The following is a 20,422-nucleotide window of genomic DNA, read 5'->3' on the forward strand; positions in this document are numbered from 1 at the left end:
GATTATCTGTTGACAATGGAAGATTATAGATTACCTTCCAGGTAATTTAGAATTAAAAAATTTAACGTGAATTTTGATGTGGAACCATATTTGAAGATATTATACCCAAAATATATCATTTATCTACATTCTTAGAAATTTTTCATAGATCAGTTTTAAGCAATAAACTGAGTGACATACTCTCATAAGGTATTATTTCTCAACTATTAGTATCAAATGGAGAGATTTTATATTTTCACTATGCCAAGGAGTAATTTAAATAATTCACTGAATCAGTTTTTTTCACATAATACCAGCTGGGTACTGGTGGCTCACACCTATAATCCTAACTACTCTCAGGAGGCTGAGATATGAGGACCACAGTTTAAAGCCAGCTTAGGCAAGAAAGTCAGTGAGACTCTTCTCTCCAATGAACTACTCAGAAAAGGCCAGACATGACACTGTGGCTCAAGTGGTAGTATACTAGACTTGAGCATAAAGACGTTCAGGGGACGTGCCCAAACCCTGAGTTCAAGCCCTGGCACTGGTTAAAATAATAATAATAATAATACCAAACAACTCTGCCTCTTGTTAAAGCAAAATGAGTCATCATATGAGCCTCCATTTTTTTCTGAAGATAAATAAGCGAACCATAAATGTAACTAAACCCCAATGAAACACATTAAGCAATTAGTTGAAGGAATAGCAATTATCCTTAACATTAACATTGGTATAAAAACTAAACAGGTTAACTTTGTAGAACTAGGTACGAATCTTGCATGGAATGCTCTGCATGACTTTAAATACTTTAAGAACAGAAGCCCTTTCTATCATTTATGAATCCATAAGACACAACTATTTCCCAAGCACATTGCCTTCCTCTTAAATTCTGTCCTTTAACTTATTGTTACATCACCATTGCCTCTTTTTTTCATTAATTTACTTATGTATTTTTTGTGGTACATAGGTTTGAACTGGGATGAGGTGGGTGTCTCATGCTTGCTTGGCTTACTCCTTTGGCTTGTGTTCTAATACGTAAGCCACATCTCCTGCCTGCTTTTTGCTGGTGACTATGGAGTCTTTGCCTTCTGCCTGGACTAGCTCTGAACCTCCATCCTCAAATCTCAGCCTCCTGAGTAGACTAGGTGTGAGCCACCAGTGACCAGCTCTTCGTTCACTGATAGCTAAAAGATGACTCTTAGTTGCTTTAAACTGCATATTATTTAATTTTAATTTTTTTTTTTTTTTACTAGTAATGGGGCTTTTTTTTTTTTTTTTTTTGGCGGCTCAAGGTCTTATGCTTGCTAAACAGCCACTCTACCATTTGAGTGACGCCCCAGCCCTATTTACCTTTGGCTGCTATAATTCAGTGCTGTTCAGAGTATACCTTACACAAAGGCTGGGTAAATCCTTGCACTATCCAATAAGCTGTGGGAGTGGTCATTAGGCCTTTTCTTCCCATTGTCCATTCAGTAATCACCTAGCTCTAAGTCTAGGCTAGGTATCAAAAGATGAAGTCTTAGGGCTGGGAAGGTGGCTCAGTGGTAGAGCACTTGCCTTGCATGCTCAAGGCCCTGGATTTGATTCCTCAGCACCACATAAGAAAAAAGCTGGAAGTGGCACTGTGGCTCAAGTGGTAGAGTGCTAGCCTTAAGCTGAAGAGCTGAGGGACAGCACCCAGGCTCAGAATTCAGGCCCCATGACCGGGCCCAAAAAAAAAAAGATGAAGTCTACCTCTGACCTCAAAGAGCTTGTATAGTAGTAATAGAGACAGACATGTAATTAGACAGTCATGCAACAGAGAGACTAATTGTGTGCCCAAAGCAACAAGATGTTTGTTCATTACAGAGGAGGACACCTCAGTCAGCTTCAGAAGTGTGCTTAGAACCTTTTTGCAGATGCAGGCCTGAGACCCATCTTGAAATGAGAGAGTAAAAAGCCAGCTTTTCCCTAATGTCCCCAACTAGAATTAATTGCTTCTTCATCCATGTTCTTCTATTAGAGCTCCATGCAGGGTACCGTACTTACCGCCTCTGTGTCAGTCACTCTCTCACTGGGCTGAGCTTGGTGAAGAGGAACCACATCCCTAATTAGCCTAGTATAGCACCTGAAAAGTAAGTAGAAGTGTATCCAACGTTCGCTGAATTACTTTTAAATTCCAGCCACATATCTATTTCTTCCCATACCTTCCTGATGATATTTATATAATCCTGTGTGGTTTTCCTTTTGACTGTAAAAAGATGATGCCATTTGCTACACAACCATAGAAAGGCTAAAAGGAAAAGGGAAATCACAAGTGCTGGCGGAGCACAAGTAACAGGAATGCTCATGTATGGCTGGAGTTGGTACCTTCACTTTGAAAACCTCTTAGCAGCATCTATTAAAGCTGGCTGTTACAGTAATGGACCCAGTAATTCTACTCCTAAGTATACACTCATACACTCAACATGAATGCATGCATGCTTCACTAAAATATCACCACTTATGGCTACTCCAGCCTAGAAAATCCTTATCAACTATAGATGAGGTTAGTGTGTGTGTGTGTGTGTGTGTGTGTGTGTGCGCACACACGCGCGCCACCCCTCACTTGCAGCTTTTCACTGCTGACCTGGAGATGAGAGTCTCACAGCTTTGTCTCCCCAACCATAGTCCTCAGATCCGAGTGCCCCGAGGAGCAAGGATTAAAGGTGTGAGCCACTGGCACCTGACATTATTTTAATTTTTGCAAGGTGTTGCAATGTAATCCAAGCTGGCTTGGAGTTCACTATGCAACCCAAGCGGCCTTGAATTTAGGATCCTCCTGCCCCTGCCTTCCAAGTGATACATATTTAATATATTTTCCTTGAAAGATGGAAAATATTGATACAAAGTATTTTAAATCATTCACAATCCTTCCACCTAGAAGGAACTGCCATTGCTATTTTAAATCATCTCCTTCCTTTATTAATCCTCCGCCTCCATAGAAGAGGAGCCGGGGAGTGGGGTCGCCAACAGTCTTTAAGCTGTGCTTTTGGTCTACATTTCCCTCTTTTAAACATGTTGCATCAACGTGCATTCCCACTAATAGTAAACCCCACGCAGTTTATTATTTTATTTTTAAGACGGTGGGGCCTAACACGGGACAGGGGATCTGCCGTTCCGCAGGCTCCAGGCATCGGAGCACCGCTCTGCCGCTCCCGACGCCCCCCGCCCCTCCCCTGCCGGCGCGTGCACGCGAACTCGGGGCAGACGCGCGCCCGCGGCGTTGCCGTGGTTGCCGTGGAAACCAGCCGAGCGGGCGTCTGTGTGGAATCCGCAGAACCGCCAGCGTCTCTGCCGGGGGTCGAGGGGGACAGGGGGCTCAGGCATGGAGCTGCCAGACCCTGTGCGCCAGCGCCTGGGAAACTTCAGCCGGACGGTGTTCAGCGACTCCAGCCGGACGGAGCCGGAGCACCATGAGGGTCCCGGTGAGTGGCCCAGGCCCACGCACGGGTTTTGGAACGTTCATGTCTTGCCCGAACCTAAAATGGCGGTTTCGGCCTCAGCCCCGTCTCCGCAGTGCGGAGAACTCGGCCCAAGGAGGGATCTGGAGCCCGGCCTGGGCTGGTCGGGTGCACTGGGCCGGCCCCCTGCCAGCGCAGCGCCGGAGGACGTGCCAGCCTTTCCGCCCCGTGAGGCCCAGCGCTGCCTGCGAGGAGACGCAAATAACCAACATAAAGAGCGTCCTCTGCAGCGCAGCCATCCGCCAAGGCCTGCCCTGGCTTTGCCGTCCGGGGTGGAGTCCGCAGGAAGAGTCTCCCGTTCCTGGCCTCCCGTCCCCTCCCCAGTGAAACGGCGTCACCCGTTCTGTTCTCCCAGCCGGAACCACGTTTCCCCTGGAGCTGTTTTCCAGCAGAGACCATTTCCCGAGTCACTTTCAACCTCTGTCCATATCCAGGGACAGCTGCCATGTATGAGAACCTGCATCCACACTTCCCCCGCCTGCCTTCTTCTCCCAGGTCTAGATACAATTCTTCTCCTAAATCTAGTAACAAAAAACCCGGACACCACCTTCAGCATGATGACAAGTGATAATACAGTTTGCTCCAAAACGCCTTTGCCTCCTAAGTCGTCATGATAGCACACTGTCAGCCAAACACATATGGTTTTCAGTCATTGAATTGTTTTCCTTTCGGAAAAGGTTGGCTGTGAGGAGTTTTTGTTTTGTTTGTTAAGTGGACAGAGGAAAAAGTCCCCATTTTTGCTCCTTGATCATTTGCGTATCCTCAGATGTAGGCTTTTTTTCATTATGGATTTAGGATGATGCACCGAGAAAAATGTCAACGATTAGGTTTCTATATTTCTGACTCTTAAAATGAGGCTTTATAGGCACTAAACTCTGATGATACCTGTTGTACAGGGTCAGTACATGTTTACTGGAAAAGCCAGATAATATTTTACATTTCATAGGTTGTATGTGGCTACTGCCATAGACAGTACTTGTAGTGCTTGCATGGACATGGCCCTGTTCCAGTAAAGCTGTAGCTACAGACACCAAAATATGAATTTCATAGGGTTCGGATATGTCACAAAACATTATTCAATCATCTAACCATGAGAAAACCATGTTTTTAGCTATCAGTTCAAGAACATTGTTGGCCAGTAGTTTGCCCAACTACCTTGATGTTTTAATTTAAATTATGTACATAGAACTCAACTTGAATTTTTGTGTAATTTGAACCCTCATGCTAGGTAAGTGCTCTATCACTGAACTTCATCCCTAACAGTTTTGGTTGTTGGGGTTTCTTTTTGTGCCAGTCTTGGGACCTGAATTCAAGGACTGGACACTGTCCCTGAACCTTTTGGCAGAAGACTAACGCTCTACCATTTGAGTCACAGCTCCACTTCTAGCTTTTTAGTGGTTAACTGGAGATAAGAGTCCCATAGACTTTTCCTGGCTAGGCTGGCTTGGAACCTTGATCCTCAGATCTCAGCCTCCAATATAACTAGGATTATAGGCATGAGCCACCCTCACTCAGTTGGGTTTTTATTAACTGTGTTGCCTTAACCTCCTGGGCAAATTTTTGAGTATAATTTCTGCCCCTAAAGTACTACCATGTTTAGTTTAACCAATTTATCATTATTTCCCCACATTTTTTAAAGTAGATTTATTTATACTGCAGTGACAAGCTTATGTCATTCTCATATCTACAGCTGACCACAAATTATACCATTATGGATTAAAAAAAATTCTAGGATGGTAAGTTGTCTCCAGGTTAAACATTTTAAGAATTCATTGCTTTATCATTGGCAATTTAATAACTTAGTTCAGGAAAAATAGATGATAATAATCATGAAAGACCATGATTATTTCTTACATTTTAAAATTATTGTGATAGCTAAAAAGACTTAGCTGTAGAAAAAAATTAAAAATTATCTTCAAGATATATTGTACTCAAATGGGTATATTGAATTGAAACCTCTATGTACAGCTTCTTAAAGATAATTTTAAAATTATTTTTTAAATGTTAAAGTCTTGCTGAGTGCTGGTAGCTCACACCTATAATCCTCGCTACTTAGGTGGCTGAGATCTGAGGAATGTAGTTGAAAGCCAGCCAGGGCAGGAAGACTCTTTAATAAACCACCAGTAAACCACCAGAAAACTGGAAGTGGTCCTGTGGTTCAAAGTGATAGAGTGCATTGAGCAAAAGAGCTCAGGGACAGGCGCCCAGGCCCCAAGACCAACCAAAATAACAACAACAGCAATAATGCTATCAACAACAATGTTAAAGTCTTTGTAAAATCTTACATTTAGAGAATGTTAAAATGTATATCTACTCTTCAGAATTTAGTTGCATTTAGGATGTGTTTTATAGTACTATACCTTTAAAATCTGGTTCTTAATTGAGGGCCCTTAAGTAAAAGCAAAAGGTATTATGTAGTCGGTGTTCAATAATTGGAACTCATCACAATGGCAAAGGTCATGTCCTATGACAGTGTGCTTTCACAAGTTCTGTTTATGTGTATTTAGTATTCACAATGTATAAATCAAGTTATTAGTGATAGGAGGGTCTTAAATCTGATTGGAAATGGTCTGTGCTTACATAAGAGTATAAGTGGACACAGATGAGAAGGAAAGTGGACTAATACTATTTAGTGTCAACTCTGGATGCCACAGTACTATGGGAGAAATAATTTATAATATCCCTAACCTTTATGAGCAGCCTGTGAAGTAGTCTTAGTGTTCCCATTTCACATATGATGAAGTTAAGCCTCAAAAAGATTAAATAATTTATCGTGGCCAAGTACCATTGGCTCTTTCATGTGACTGTATATCCTTGGTACTGATACCTAAAATCCTTAGTATTAATCCTTGAGAATGAAATGTTAGAGCAAGCCTAGACATACACACTCACCAAACTCTTATTTCCAATTAACTGGCAAAAAAAACTATTAGTAGAGACATGGTTCAAGTGGTAGAGCCAGCTGTCAGAGCAAGAGGTCCTCAGTTCAACCCCCAGTACTGGTACACACACACACACACACACACACACACACACACACATTAATAATATAATTTATCACAAATCTGGCTTCCAGGTTTATTTAGACTCCAAAGCCTACAGTCTTTTCAATGTACCAGCTTGTGTCTTGGTGAGGGAAATATGGGCTTTTTTGTTCTTTTGGGTTTTTTGTCAGCACTTACATAGTTGAAAGTGGTAAGTACCTGGAGGGAAAAGAAAATTTTTTCTGGAGTTAGAGGATATGATCAAGAAAGAATTATGGAAAGGTATCATTGCATTGGGTACTAAGTAGGACAGGATTTTCTGAAAAGAAGGCTGTATTTATAATTTTATACAAGGTTTATAGGAGATTTTTATAAAACTTTATAAATTTTAAATTTTTTATGAACAATTACTAACCTATAAAAGATTTGGTTTTATATATTTTATACATTGATTTTATAGGCTCTTTTAAGAAGTCTATGAAGGAGGCAGTTGTTCAACAGGATTCATATTGACATTCCACATTCAATCTATACCAGTAGTTTGCAAAAAAAAAAAGTCAGCATACTGAAATGGACTGAAATGGTAAAATAAGTAATTGAAAAATATGAAGCATAGTTCCAGATAACCAATATTTAAACAAAAAGATATTAGGATGAATATTCTTTTCACTGTTGTTTTTATAAGTGGCCTGAAATTATCACACCAATATTAGTTATTAATTCTCTGGGAATGAAATATTTATAGGATATCAACCAGAATTAAGAATTTGTTCTCTGGTCTCTTCTGTAGATAATGAAATGGTCTCCAGTTTGGCACTGCAGATGTCACTTTACTTTAACACTTACTTCTTCCCACTTTGGTGGGTGAGCTGCCTTATGATGCTTCACATGAAGGTGAGTCTGTCCTTCCTAACTGTCAGCAGCAGTTCTTTTTTCTTTTTGTCTGTGCTAGAGTGTTACTAGATGTAAGAGTTTACAATCATGGTTTGCTTTTTTTTTGTTTGTTTTAGTATTCAGTCTTGCCTGATTACTACAAATTCATTGTGATCACTGTTATCATCCTAATCACCTTAATTGAAGCCATCCGGTTGTACCTGGGCTACATGGGCAACCTACAGGAGAAGGTAGGCTCTTCTTCCCTTCCTTTCAATCCAATGCATTAATGCAGTAAGGTTTTTGCTTTTTTGTTTGTTTTTAATTTTGTTTTATTGTAAGGGTGATGTCAGAGGGGTTACAGCTACATAAGTAAGGTAATGAGTACATTTCTTGTCAGACATTGTTATCCCCTCCCTTGTTTTCTCCCTCTCCCTCCCCACACAACTTTCCTTTGCCCTGCAGTAAGGTCTGTTCAGGTACAAGGCAGTGAGTGTGGTAGAAAGACACAGGCCTGAGTTTAAGGTCTAGCTCCAACTTGACCATTTCTCCCACTGCAGTCTATTTGTTTAATCTCTTGAGCTCAGGTTTCCTCATGTATAAGGAAAATAATATTTATTTCCCAAGTTTGTAGAGATGAAGTAAAATCATTATATAAAGAACCAAAACAGAGTCAGTATACAATAACTGATAGTTTTCCCTCTTAGCAGTCTTGAAAATATTTGACTAATTCATCATGTCTCTTTGGATCCTTACTGAGAAGTAGAAGGGGAATTATTACACTTTTTTTTAATCTAGGCCCATGTTTTCTGAATCATCATGCTGCCTAGCCATCTATAATTTCTAGAATATTAGAATATTTCTGTGGCTTTCTAGGGTTTAAATTGGCTCCTTTACCATATCTTACAGCATTAAAAAAATTTCTTGCCATGTCTTAACCCAACTCTCCAGGCCAGGTTATGTTGATTCCCAATCATACTTGCTTCACATTTGGTTACTTAACCTTCTTCCGTCTTCTTCTGCACCACTTTTAAGAGCCTGTATATATCCTTGAAGTCTTTCACCTGCCCTAATACTGTTAGTTCTAGTAACATTTGGTCTGTACCTCTAAATGGTGCATTTAATTATTTACTGAAGTATGCTGTTCTAGGACTGTTTTCCCATTTACTTTTTTTTTTTGTCAGTTGTGGGGCTTGAACTCTGGGCCTGGGCACTGTCCCTCAGCTCTTCAGCTCAAGGCGAGCGCTCTACCACTTGAGCCACAGGCACTGCTTCTGGTTTTCTGGTGATTAACTGGAGATAAGTCTCATAGACTTTCCTGCCCGGGCTGGCTTTGAACCGCCATCCTCAGATCTCAGCCTCCTGAGTAGCTAGGATTTACTTTTCTTGTCTAGACTAAGGCCTTTAAGGGAAATGATTGTGTCATATTCCTTTTGGCTTACTCCTAAAACCTATAATATTGATCCATAGTAGTACTAGGTACTTGTTTGTGTATATAAACAAAAAAACTACATTTTACTGATCTTACTATCCTTATGTGTTATCACTGCAGGTTCCCGAGTTGGCTGGCTTTTGGCTTTTGAGCCTTCTACTACAGCTGCCTTTAATTCTGTTCTTGCTCTTAAATGAAGGCCTAACTAATCTGCCCTTGGAAAAAGCAATACATATCATCTTCACTATCTTCCTTACTTTCCAAGTTATTTCTGCATTTCTTACCTTGAGGAAAATGGTCAATCAGTTGGCAGTTCGTTTCCATCTCCAGGACTTTGACCAGCTCTCTGCAAACAGGGGAGACATGAGAAGGATAAGGTCATGTGTAGAAGAGATATGATTCAATGCCCTTGGGTGAAAATCTGAAAGATGATTGTAGAAGACTGCAAGAGCTAGGAAAACATCAGGGATCCAGTGTAAGAAAAGAGACAAAGCAATTATTTTAAGATTATGCTTTCTAGCTCTGAAATTCCCAGGTTGCACAATGGTAAGGCGTCATATGGCTTGTGAAAGGTGTGAAGTATTCCTAAAACCTAGATGTTGTCTGCCTGATCTTGAATCTGCTTTTTGATATTGTCAACTTTTTCAAGTATGTAAAAGTCGCAGCTTACTTGTTTTACTGTACTGTACTGAGTTAGAATCTGTAACTAGACATGTATGTATGTCTTTTAAACTTGTCGGTTATCCATATCTGACCAAGTTTCTTGAAGCACACAGAAATGCTTCCTAGTCCATATGCATGTGTATTAGACTGTTTAAAAACTAAGAGACCAAATTTTCATGTCTGCTTGGGTTAGGTTCTAACCCAAGTCTTGGCTGTTACACTGAAGAAAAGAAGACCAGGTGGATGTTCATAGTATTATCTTGCCTTAGAATTGTAACTTTCATAAAATCAAGTTCAGTATTTGTGATGGTGGTGATGTGCAAATTTTGACAATAAAGTATAAGCTATTTATGTTTAAAAAAATCAGCCACAAGCCATTTTTGTCTTGTGTAATCCTTTTGACTATGGATTTCTATTAAAGCAATTCAAGAGAAGAGAAAAAAATATATTAGAGATGCTTCTCTAATATTTGTAGTAGGTAATTAGTCGGCACATTAAATAGACCCTTGTGATCTCATCTACTAGGTCACTGTTCTCTGAAGAAGTGTAACATACCTACTAAATTCACATGAGGCTGATTTGAAAACCCACGTACCTATTAAGACACACAGCTAACATGGCCAAAGGGACTCTACTCCTCCTCCAAAATGAGATGTTCCCTTGTAAATAAAGGAATCTATTTAAGGAAATGTGGTTGAGAACAAAGTTGCTTGAGTATATCTGAACATTATTTTGAAACAATTATTGGATTATCTTTAGGGACATATTTTTCTCTAGGGTATTCTTTCCTATAGGTACATAGATATTTTTTAAGTAACGTGTTTTACTGAGGGAATAGTTGCAGCAACATTACAAATCTTTCCCTCCAATTTTCTCTTTCTGAAATTCATGCTCACCTTAGGATCTCTATGCTTCACCTTACTTGGATGGGGGTAAGGTTTATGTGCCTGTGCACACGTGTGTGTGTACACGTGTGTGTGTGTGTGTGTGTGTGTGTGTGTGTGTGTGTGTGCGCGCGCGCAGAGAAGTAGAGCTAGAACTCAAGGTGTTCTACCACTTGAACCATGTATCCAGACCTAGTCATTATCTAAAACTCTCACTTTCCAGTCACACCTGTCCTAACTGTTGTGTTCACTTATTTCTGCTATTATTTTTTTATGTAATTTATTTTTTTGCCAGTCCTGGGGGCTTGCACTCTGGGCCTGGTCAATGTCCCTAAGTTTCTGTTTTTGCTCAAGGCTAGCACTCTACCACTTGAGCTGCAGCTCCACTTCTGGCTTTTTCTATATGTGTGGTACTAGGGAATCAAAGCCAGGGCTCATGCGTGCTAGGCAAGCACTCTACCACTGAGCCACTTTCCCAGCCCAGCTCTGTTTTTACTGTTATCTATAAAGTTCAATTAAAAATTTTCTCCCACCTTGCTGGGTGTCAGTGGCTCATGCTTGTAATCCTAGCTACTCAGGAAGCTAAGATCTGAAGAACATGGCTCAAAGCCAGCCCTGGCAGAAAAGTCTGTGAAACCCTTATCTCCAGTAAACCACCAGAAAACCGGAAATGGCGCTGTGGCTCAAGTGGTAGAGTGCTAGCCTTGAGCTAAAGAGCTGAGGGACAGCACTCAGACCCAGTGTTCAAGCCCCATGAATGACAAAAAAAAAAAAAAAAAAATTTCCCACCTCACCTATGCAGTGGATAATTAATCTTTCCCTAAATCAAAGCAATCACTTAGTATACTATAATAATTTGAAATTCAAAACAGACCTCTCTTTAAATATTTTCCTGAAACTTATCATTGTTTTATTTTTCAGATAGAAATAGGTAGGTGGCCCTATAAGAAAATATAAAGGAAAATTAAATCTACAAGGCAGATAAAGGGATGAAGAAAGATGAATTGTACTTCAATGTTTTTCCCAGAATTTTGTTTCAAACCCGAGGCTTTTCTAGCCTCAAGTTTAAAATATAGAATTAAGAAGATAATAACTAAAATTAATAATATATTAGTCATAATCATAAATTTTTAAGATGATAAATTTTTTGAGGAAATTTATTTCCTTTATAATAAAAAAGTTCAGGTAATTTTGCCATAATAAACACATGACTTAAAATGCATGTATAGTAAAGTAGAAAAGGAAGAAACTAAGAATATAAATTAGTATCATGACCAAGTCATTTTTCTCTAAACAATAACCATGAATTTTTTGTAGTAGGCTGAAACAGTATTTTCTGTTTCAATCTCCAAGTAACTGGGATTACAGGTGTGATATACTATCCCTGACACCTATACTTTTAAAAAGATAGTTGTTGTGGTGGTGGCATACACCTACAATTCAAGTACTCAGGAGGCAGAGGCAGGAAAATCATGAAAAATCATGCCAGCCTGGGCTAGCTTAGAAAGGAAGACCCTATCAAAAAGCAAAACAGAACCAAAAAGGTAACAGTCTGCACTGGTGGTTCATGCCTGTAATCCAACTCAAAAGGCTGAAATCTGAGGATCAAGGTTCAAAAACAGCTTGGGCAGGAAAGTGGGTGAGACTATTATATCTCCAATTAGCCACCAAGAAAAAAAAGGCTAGAAGTTGTACTGTGGCTCAAGTGGGAGAGCACTAATCCTGAGCAAAAAAGTTCAGGGGTAGTGCCCAGACCCTGAATTTAAAGCCCCAGAACTGGCACACGCGCACGCGCGCGCACACACACACACACACACACACACACACACACACACACACACATACGATATAAAAATAGAGTTGAAATAATAAGCAAAATTCTATGCCCTACTTTTTGGAAAATATATTTTCCTATGTTTTACATAGTCATATAACCATTATCTTAAATGTTTGCATAGCAAGAAAACGTACCATAAGTTATGTAACTCCTTTTGTTATGTAACTCTTGGATATCTCTGTTGCTTCCTCTTGTACACATATATCCCTGCAATGAACATCTTGTGCACATTGTTTTTACATCTCTTAAATATATAAGCCAGATTTGCAGAAATGAAGTTTCTAAGCCATAAGATAGGAACATATTTAAGGACTCTTGATGGATATTATCAAATTTTAATGCCTTCTTTTTGCCATTCACTGTCCACAACTCTAAAAATAGTACAAGGAAAAATTTTGACAAGGACAGTCTTAGGAACTTGAGTTTCATGTTTCTCTTTGTATTGCTGAGTGCCACCACACGAATACTGAGTGTCCTGGGAGAAAAAAAAAATTAAAGCTATGAAAAGAGAAGTGCAAACAAGGAAAAAAAAGATTTTTGAATTAAGGAGAAACTGATAAGGGACAGGAAAGGGATTAGGCAAGCTGGTCACAGTCAGCGACAGTGAGATGTGACAATAAAAACTGGGTCATTGAGTTGGGACAGCCCTAGGACATAAAAAGACTGAAATGAAGTAAAGCTCTGGATTACTTTGTTCTTGAATATTGAATTTTTTCAGAAGCATAGAGCATGAAATATTATTGTGATAAGCCTAGATTGGAAACACAGCCAAGAAAAAAAGAGCTCTTTAAGGGATGGTTTCAATCGTGCTGAAGGAATAATTTGGTTTGGTCTTAAAACGGCTCAAAAAGTAAATTGACATAAAGCTTTTGCATAGCAAAATAGGTGTAGAGACAGGAAACAATGAGGAAGTAGAATAGTTTACCTGTACATTTATTAACATGCAAAGTATTAGATTTTGGTCAAAGGAAATGTTTGTCAGATGTAACTGCTGTATTTTGTATGTTCAACTAATACCAGTTTATTATGAGTATATGTATTTTAGTTTCTTAAAACTTCAATTTCAGGACTGTAAGCCAATAAGCATTATTTAGATATTGTAAGCATTATTTAAAATACACACTCATATTTTTAAACACTCAGGCCTTAGAAATATATGTTTAAATATAACTTAAGCCACTAAGTTTTCTTCTGGGCCAGTACTAAGGACTTGAACTCAGGGTCTTGTGTTCTCATTTGGCTTTTTCCCCTTAAGACTAGGACTCTACCACTTGAACCACAGCTCCAGTTCCACTTTTTTGGTAATTAATTGGAGATAAGAGTTTCATGGACTTTCCAGCCCCAGCTGGCTTCTGACTACAATCTTCAGATTTCAACCTTCTGAATAACTAAGATTACAGGCATGCGTCACCAGTGCGTGGCCTGCCACAAGGCTTAATAGTTGGTGCATAGATTTGTATCTTCTTGAAAATGAGCACAAGTATTGGTGTGTAATGTTGAACCAAAATCACAAAATGACAGGATACACATCGCAGAAGATAGCATGGATCATATATTATGTGAAAGCCCAAAGACATTTGGAAATGTATCTTGGCAACATGATCAAGCTACACAACCCACAACTGAACACCTTTGTCTGGAGGGTCTTTTCTCTGAATGATGTATGCAGTCACATGGTTCGTGTCTCAGCTGAGCATCCTGCATTGTGGTATAGACTAGGTGTTTTCCCTTCAGCAACATTAAAAATGAAGGCCTTTAAAAACAACAATCAACCAAGAATGGCCTTGTCTTTAATTTTTCAAAACCCTAATAGCACCATATTTGCCGAATAGGAAAATGGTATTATCAATTCATCACTAATGGTTTTTAGTTCCTGAGTTTGAGTTATTTATAGTTTAATTGAAAACACATCAGAGACACTGTTTGTCAAGCCACAAAGAGAATAATACTTAATATTCAAGTTATATACACATTTAATAATGCTTTTATAAATGCTTGATTTATTATTGTCTAGAAATACTAAAATGACCACTAGAGAGACATAGAAGTTTAGGAATAGAAAGGCAACAAAAGTAGTAAAAGAAAAAAAGGGGGAGTGTCCCATGAGCTATTGTCATTACTTATTTATTTTAATCCAATATCATGTTTATGTATGTAAAGACAGAGCCAGCATACTACAAAGACTGGGTAAAACTTTGGGGTGCAATTCCACTGCCCCTCAGCATTGAGCAGTATTTTCAGTCATTTCATGTTGATCCAAGTAGACTGGCAGTTACAGAAATGTGGGTTTGCTTTACTTTTTAATGGAATTACCCTTTGTAGACTAATTAAAAGGATTGTGCTTTACTATAGTAGGTCCTTGTGAAATGTTGTTTTCATTGTAATCCTATTTACCCCTTGAAGAAGAAGAAACTTCTGAGAAATGCAGCTGTATCATTATGCAAACATCATACAAACTAAGACAGTGACAGTATATAATCTTGGGTAATATAATCTTAGAGAACCATATTCTTATAGACAATTTGTCATTGACTGAAATGTCATTATGCAGTGCATGACTGTAATTGTGTCATTAATGTTATAATGATAATGCCATTTTCCATTTTGAAAACGAGGAAAACTGAGTCTCAGAGAGGTTGAATAAGTTAACCAAGATCACACAACTAATGACCGGCAGAATTCAGATTCAAATAGACACTCCAAGGCTTTCCCATGTAGTTCTGTTCTACAAGTTAATTGAGGTCCCATGGCTTGCAGGCACAGGAGATTCTAGGATGAGAAAGATGCTGTTCATATGTAGTCCAAGACTTGGAGTGCAGGAGGGAAATAAGGGCCCTTGGTGTGGGGCTGAGCCGCCCTGAACCACACTCTGTCCCATTTCAAATGCCAAGAGGTACAGAGCAGAAGGCCAGTGCTGGAGCCAGGAGGCAACCCGGCTTCTAACCCTCTCCCTCCCTTTGGAATAAAACTGAAAGCTCATTTTCATAAAGCAAAATTCCTGGCATTGCAAATTGATCAAGTACAAGCTGAGACAGAGACAAAGAAAACAAGGGACCCTCATGAGGACATCAGAAAAGGGTTCTTGACGGAGACTATTTGGCTCTTTGTGACACGTAGGGTGTTCCCATATACTTCTGTTTCTCTGGTAAAGGACCTAGTTGTTAACAGAGAGAGACAGAGAGAGAAACACCATTTCCCCAAACACGTAGCTTCTTGAATTCTTTAGAGCAACTCATGAATCTATGAATCTATGACTCAATGTTTCTACACTGTAATCTTAAGAATATGAGAAGTTTTCAGACCTTCCTCAGCATTTAAAATAAGGCTTTTTAAAACATCACACAAATATTTTCTGAAATCAATCTTATCTTTAGACTTAATAATAAGGGACTTGTTATTTTTCGATTTGGTAGACGTGAAGACCGTGGAGCTCAAATGGACAGAAGTATCTAACAGAATCTTGATGCAGGGATTTTGGTTTTGTTGTTTTTGTTGTTGGTGGTGATGGTGGTAATAGTGGTAATGGTGATGATGTTGATGGTGATGATGGTGGTGGTGGTGGTGGTGGTGGTGGTGGTGGTGGTGGTGGTGTGTGTGTGTGTGTGGTGGTACTGGAGCTCGAATTTAGGATCTTGGCACTGCCCTGGCCTTTTTTCCTCAAAGTTAGCTTTTACCATTTAAGCCACAGCTCTACTTGCAGCTCTTTGGGGTTTGGGTTTGGTTTTGCGTGTTGTGTATTCTCTGTGCCTGTATATGTGTGTGTGCAAGTGTGTGCACACACTCGTATGTGTATGTGCCAGTCCTGGGGCTTGAACTCAGGGCATGGGTGCTGTTCATAAGCTTTTGTGCTCAAGGCTAGCACTCTACCACTTCAGGTATAGCTCCAATCTGGCTTGTTGGTGACTAATTGGAGATGAGTCACTTTCCTGCCTGAACTTTGAACCTTGCCCTCTGAGTAGCTAGGATTATAAGTACGAGCTAGTGACATGACTTACTTTCAATTTTGATTTTTGTTTTCTCCATAAAGAGGCACTGTGGCTCAAGTGGTAGAGTGATAGCCTTGAGCAAAAGAAGCTCAGGGACATGGCCCAGGTCCTGAGGTCAAGCCCCAGGACTGGCAAAAAAAAGAGAGAGAGAGAGAGAGAGAGAGAGAGGCATAAGTGCACTTCAGGTATTACATGATTCCTTATCACACAAAATTTTGATTATGTATTTTGAAAACTTCTGCCTGCTGTTATAAAAACAGTTCCTAAGACCCCTGTAAGCTCCTGCCTTTCTTGCAGGAGCCAAGTATTTCTTCCTTTTGCAAACAAGCCCAAATCAGCGTCTGAAAACAATCAGCATATGAAAAATGAAAAAGACAACAAAAATACATGAGAGACTAACAAGCCTCTCATGAAATAACCCTCTCTTTGCTGCAGCCAGGCCATCGCGGGTCCACATTGATCTTCACCAAAGCAAACCTAAATGTGGCTAATAACACAAGCAATATCAAGAGCAGATCTGACTGCACACATGCCAGTAAGAGATTTTCCTGATTTCGGTAGTGAAAACTCCACCTTTTACTCCATTCATAGCCAAAAGCAAAGACAGGCAAGCGGAAAATATGCTGGAAACACTGTTGGGACTCTCCAACAAAAACATTCCTTCCCTTGTCATTTTAACTCTTTGAGGCATGCATGCTTTGGAGCTGTCTGAGCTACTGGGCCACTCAGGGACACCTTTGCCATTTCATATGGGGAGGTGGGTCAGGGTTCTGTGGGATTTGTGCTGCCGACCTTGAGTCCTCTAGTAAAAGTGTCTATGAAAGTCACCATCATTTTTAATTCCTAGTTTGAGTATACTCTCTGGACAAATAGCCCATGTTTCTCCCATATGTCGAAGCTAGATCTAAAACACAACTGGACATGATAATTTATACAGAGCTTTATGCATTTACACACACACTGGCTAAAGGAGCACACACTAGGGGGGGAACTCAAAGGCGTAACTCTTCTGAACATCTAAAGTATTATTTCTCAAAATAAATTCCAGGAAATGGAAACATAAGGAGGGGAGAATGAGTTTTTGGAATAGGGAGGGGGGAGAGGGCAGGAGGGAGGAAATAGGGAAAGTAAAAGAAGGGGTGATATTGTCCAAGAAGCATTATACTTATTACCTGACTTGCAGAATTGTAACCCATGAACAACTCCTTAATAATAACAATTTAAAAAGAAAAGAGTACATTGTATTACTGATAAAGAGAAATCCAAGTGCCCCAATAGGGTATTCCAGTGTGCATGTGTATGTGTTCTGTTTTACTGTTTAAGAATCTGGCCTCTGAGAAGAAAAGTTATGCTAAGACTGAAGTAGTTTATTTAATTCTACTCCAATATACGAAGCAAACAAAGTAGAATGAAAGAGTTACTGCCCACAGGGGCTTGGTGTAATTTTTATATGTCCAGCCTCTTTTGTAGGTTGGACACTGTGCCTTTTGTTGTTGTTGCTGTTGTTGTTATTGCTGATCCCTGGACTCAGAATACAGTTGCTGAGCTCCTTGTTACCGTGCAGAGGAAACCAAGCTTGTTGGGAGAATCTCCTAGCTGGGTACTGAACATTTGAACCACAGGGATGGAATGAGTCAGAATTCTTCCTTACTAGTTGCTTTCAGTATAGTCCTAAATTCCATGAGTTTTTTTTCTTGGTCCAAAATTCTCATCCTTTATTTAAAAAAAAAGTCCATATGTTGATTGCTTGTGATAAATTATCTAGAATAAATAATCTATTCCTCCACTCCACAAAGCCAGAATTCAGATCATGATTTTTATTTTCCATTCATCCTCTTTCTATGGAACTAATTTTAATAAATGCAAGTAGCATGGCATTTGGTTTTTGGGTCCGGTCGTGGGGCCTGAACTCTGGGCCTGGGCGCTGTCCCTCAGTTCTTCAGCTCAAGGCTAGTGCTCTACCACTTGAGCCACAGCACCACTTCCGGCTTTTTTCTTTTTGCTTATGTGGTGCTGAGGAATCGAACCCAGGGCCTCATGCATGCAAGGCAAGCACTCTACCACTGAGCCACCTTCCCAGTCCCCCTAGCATGGCATTTGGGTCATACTCTTCCACTAAGCCTTTTTTAAACTATCATCTTGGTCGCTTTCAACTCACTTAGGAAGACAAAAATCATACTATCACAAGCTCAGGAAGAGGAAAAGAAGGCCACATTGAGTTTGCACAAGCATAAAACTCGAGCCCAGGCCTGACAGCTGGCCACACACAACTTAACTTTCCCCTGGTTCCTCTTCTTTAACTTTCACCTAGAGACATAGCCTTGAAATAAACTGGGTACCATAACCAGTATCCCAACCACATGCCACTCTCTATTTCCTAGTAACTCAGGTAAGGGCCTACACAAGGTTTGTTTTTAGTTTTTGTCTCTTCTTTCTCCATAAAAGATATATTCCTGGCAGGTGCACATCTGTAATCCTCACATCTATAATCCTAGCTACTCAGGAGGCTGAGCTCTGAGGATCATGGTTGGAAGCCCGCCCGGGCAGGAAAGTCTGTGAGGCTCTTATCTCAATTAAAACTGAAAGTGCTAGAGCCCTGGCCTTGAGTAAAAAGCTCAGGGTAATACCCAGGCCCTGAATTCAAGATCCAGGACTAGCACCAAAACAACAAAACCAGACAGGGGAAGTGGGGTGGAAATTCCTCACTTTCCTCTTTCATAGGTATTATTAAGGTCAAAGGAGGTCTGTAAAAGAGCCCCAAGAAAGGTCCGTGTATGTAAGTGAAATGAGCTCCCTTCCCATAGCGTAGTACACTCCTTCCCCTCTCCACAGCTTAGCACGCTTCCTTCCTAGGCAACACTAGGCCCATTTAGTAACGGCAGTAAATAATCAGCCTCAAATCCCCTTTACCTTGGGATGGCACTTCTCTGGGGCAGCTACCACAATATAAGGCAACAAGAGCCCCTTAGAGTGACCTTCAGGTCTGGGCAGTTGCAGGACCCCTTATCTACTATTTGGACAGCAGCCATAAATCCTAGTCCACCATGATGAAGCCCTGGCCCCAACATCCACACCAGGATCTCTGCCTTCTAGCCCCTCCTAAACCTCCTAGGTTACATAGGTCACCTCAGACAATAGCCAGCGCTTCTTCTCACTTCTCCCTTGTGAGAAGGGATCTTACCAGCTCCTTTCCTGACAATAAACCTTTCTTTGTTCTCTGTACCTAGATGTCTGCATGGTTCTCTGGCAAAGTCTAATTTACCCTATCAGTTATTATTATTACTATTATTATTATCATGGAAAGCAGAATAATGACCCCTAGAGACATCCATATCCTAATCCCCAGATCTCATGGATATCTTAGGCTACATGGAAAAGGACAGCAAAGTCTGTTTATGGAAGGAAAGTTATTAATGTTGAAATAAGCAGAACATCTGGATCATTTGAGTAGGTCCATTGTAATCACCAGGGTTCTCAAATGAGGGAGAGGAAAGCAGAAAAATGGTGTCAGAGTGAAGAGATGTGATTGATTGGTGGAAGATTCAACCAATCATGGCTGACTCTGAAGCTGGAAGGGGTCAGGAGCCAAGGAATGTAGCACCTCTAGAAGCTGCAAAAGCCAAGAAAGTGAATTCTCCCCTATAGCTCAGAAAGAAATTCACCCCTGCCAATAAGCTATGTTAAGCCTAGTGAAACCCATTTGGGGTCTTCAGAACTTTAATATAAACATGTGTTGTTTTAAGACCTCTGGCTTTTGTGGAGATTTGATACACAGCCATCGGAAACACAATTACTAAACTGACAAGATCTAAATGGATGATGAGCGGAATACAATGAGCGGTCCTGAGTATCTGCCTTGTTGGTCAACAAAGCACATTTGCTAAGAGAAAGACAGCCAGACAGCAGGAGTGTAGTAACCAACCAGAGAGTGGCATAGATCAAAATGGAACTGTCCCCCAATGTTGTCCCATCTGTTCATAAAACACTCCACTCTGTCACCAAGGTGGGGGGACCTAACATCCTCTCCTCTCATACTGTCCCCGACACCACACACACACACACACACACACACACACACACACACACACACACACACACACACACACACACACACACACACACACACACACACACACACACACACACACACACACACACACACACACACACACACACACACACACACACACACTGGAGAAATGTCCTTGCCTCTCTGGGTTCCCCTCTACTATTTCAATCTACTCTCCTCAACTAATTCCCTAGCAGCAAAGATTGGAATTCTATTATCTGCCTTAGGCGAAT

General features: G+C 40.3%; 1 protein-coding gene across 1 annotated transcript; it reads left to right on the top strand.

Moving 5' to 3' along the window:
- Nucleotides 1-3,210: 3,210 nt before the first annotated feature.
- Nucleotides 3,211-9,566, top strand: Tmem17 (transmembrane protein 17). Its single transcript, XM_042691218.1, has 4 exons — nt 3,211-3,425; nt 7,236-7,339; nt 7,456-7,569; nt 8,871-9,566. Exons 1-4 carry the CDS (start codon nt 3,326-3,328, stop codon nt 9,147-9,149), a joined length of 597 nt encoding a protein of 198 aa, XP_042547152.1. The 5' UTR covers nt 3,211-3,325; the 3' UTR covers nt 9,150-9,566.
- Nucleotides 9,567-20,422: the final 10,856 nt, after the last annotated feature.

This window comes from Dipodomys spectabilis, unplaced genomic scaffold (assembly GCF_019054845.1).
Source record: "Dipodomys spectabilis isolate Male_0828 unplaced genomic scaffold, ASM1905484v1 ptg000141l, whole genome shotgun sequence".
Taxonomy (NCBI): domain Eukaryota; kingdom Metazoa; phylum Chordata; class Mammalia; order Rodentia; family Heteromyidae; genus Dipodomys; species Dipodomys spectabilis.

Excerpts from the sequence above, each read along its gene's own strand:
- Tmem17 (XM_042691218.1), top strand. The coding sequence starts at position 3,326 with ATGGAGCTGCCAGACCCTGTGCGCCAGCGCCTGGGAAACTTCAGCCGG. Across the intron at positions 3,426-7,235 it reads GGAGCACCATGAGGGTCCCG|ATAATGAAATGGTCTCCAGT; the intron begins GTGAGTGGCCCA and ends TCTCTTCTGTAG. Across the intron at positions 7,570-8,870 it reads TGGGCAACCTACAGGAGAAG|GTTCCCGAGTTGGCTGGCTT; the intron begins GTAGGCTCTTCT and ends TTATCACTGCAG.